The sequence below is a fragment of the Trypanosoma equiperdum genome (assembly GCF_001457755.1).
Source record: "Trypanosoma equiperdum strain OVI genome assembly, contig: ctg_1949, whole genome shotgun sequence".
In the NCBI taxonomy this organism is placed as follows: domain Eukaryota; phylum Euglenozoa; class Kinetoplastea; order Trypanosomatida; family Trypanosomatidae; genus Trypanosoma; species Trypanosoma equiperdum.
In genome coordinates, this window is record NW_027124003.1 from 1 (window position 1) to 2076 (window position 2076).

A 2076-nucleotide genomic window follows, 5' to 3' on the forward strand; every position below is an offset into this window, starting at 1 on the left:
AAAAAAAAGGAAATATTGAAAGGTAAAATGCACATCACGACTTGTGTTGGTTCATGCGGGTGGAGTGGAACCTTGCAAACCGCGATAGATTTTCTTTTTTGTTTTTAGATCCTGGCGGTATCGCAGAGAGTAACCCTCACCTCGTTCCAGTGCCGGTCAAGACTCCTCCATGAATGCAGTACATTCAGGAATAGGTCAGGAGCTAAACTGGTCTTCCCCATCAGTTGTTTACAATCATTATGAATGCTTCTGTTCTTTCCATCAAACGCAGTGACCACATTCCGCACGGCATCCATGATCTCGTCCCTTTGCTTTACATCTTCCACATTAGATAAGTCATACGCTCCGCGTTGTTCCCTCAACTTCTCCACTTCTTCATGCTGAAGGTTGATACGGATCAAAAGCTCTTTGAGTGCTTGTCCATTCTCTGACGAACCTTTGCTCACTGGCGCCTCAGGCCGGAACCCTTTACAGTTTGCCATGCCGAAGCCACCACTTCTTGACGTGCAACCACTCTCAACGTTGGAGCTGTGGGACCGCTTCCTTGGAACCCGCGAATTATACAGTTCCGATGTTGTCCGCGCGGCATCCGGTTCTTCCGCAGAAACCGCAGCACTTGCCTTCCCGAATGTGCTGGTGTTGTTGTCATTGGCATCGGTAGCAACGACAGAATTATCGTTTCCAGACGTAAGCTCACTTTCTATGGTGTAGGTGATATCTCTTTCCTGTGAGATGGTGGGGGGACTGCGTGCTTGCGGCTCTGGGAGTCCGGTAGACGATTGTGTCAAGGGAACATCTGCGCTGGTTTGTATTTTTGGGGGTGTCACTGCGTCTGACTCAGGTTTCTTTTCACACAGTGTAGAATTGAGGGAAAGGCGACGAGATGCCGCCACGGAACTGCTTGATGTTTCTGACAGCCGAATTCTCCGTGGGGGGAGGTCCAGTGAGAACTGCTCGTCAGCCCTTTTATCGCCACTATTTTTTTCCAAGAACATGTTCATAACAACTGCCAGTACATGCGCGGGGTGCTCTTCCGGATAGTCAGGACCACTTGGTAGTGGTAGCGGGTTATGCTCCAGAGCCGTTTCCCTCACGTGGCGTGTAATGTCCCCACGGCGAAGTAGCTTCCCGCAAAGAAGGGGGCAGAACAATTTCTTTTCTTGACACATCCTCTTATGCTGCACGGGGTCATCAGGATCGGTGAGGTATCTTCTGCACAGTGAACACTGTCGTGGTCCTGATGAGGGGGCTGGAGTTGACTCCACTTCCAGACAACCGGTCATCGCCACGGATGTGTTCCAATCATTTGTTTTTTGTGCATTGTCGTTTTCAATTAGCAGCGGTTGTGCCGCACAGTGCTCTTTCGGGGTATCCTTGACAATTAGACGTTTACACACAGTGCTTCCGTTGGTGGCAACGGCACTGAGTTCCGCCACACTCAGAGAGGGTGCGGCACATCCCTCTTTGGTAGCATACGAGGGTCGTTGATTCTGATATCCAATTGCCCCATTTGAAAGAGTTGTTACTTCGTTGGAATTATCAGTCAGCAGACCTTGGGCTTGATTCACCATTGCTTGTCTTACACATACTGTAGTAAGCTGGCTGGCACTTAGCTGAACGGAGCGGCTTGACGACACGCCATAGCTTTGTTTGGAGGAAACACTAGACGAGTGCGTTTTGAGTGCTAATTCGTTTACACCACGCCGTTGGGGTTCACACTCCGAGAGGGTGTGTTGCATGCTCATTCAAAAAAAAAAATTGCGACAATAATAACAACTATTATTATTACTACCACTACTAAAACCTCGTTGACACTGCTTTCAGCGCGGCTCGCCAACTGACGAAATGCTCTTGTCCCAAGACTGCGGTTATGCAGCGACCAAACAACAAAAAAGGAAAAAGAAAAAAATGCTCTACTAATAACAAAGTAAGCCGCCGGTGTCTCTAATGGAAAAAGAAGGATATGAGGACCATGGGAAAGGGAGAGCGAATAGGCTTCTACAGAGCAAATACAAAGGCAGTAATGATCACACCAACCCGATAAATGCACACACACACACACACACACACACACAC

The 2076-nt window shown here is 48.6% G+C and overlaps 1 protein-coding gene across 1 annotated transcript; it reads right to left on the reverse strand.

Moving 5' to 3' along the window:
• Nucleotides 1-104: 104 nt before the first annotated feature.
• TEOVI_000798900 (uncharacterized protein) lies at nt 105-1745 on the reverse strand (the record flags this gene model as incomplete). Its single annotated transcript, XM_067223717.1, has 1 exon — nt 105-1745. The coding sequence occupies one exon, from the start codon at nt 1743-1745 to the stop codon at nt 105-107; it is 1641 nt and encodes a 546-aa protein (XP_067079818.1).
• Between the last annotated feature and the right edge of the window lie 331 nt (nt 1746-2076).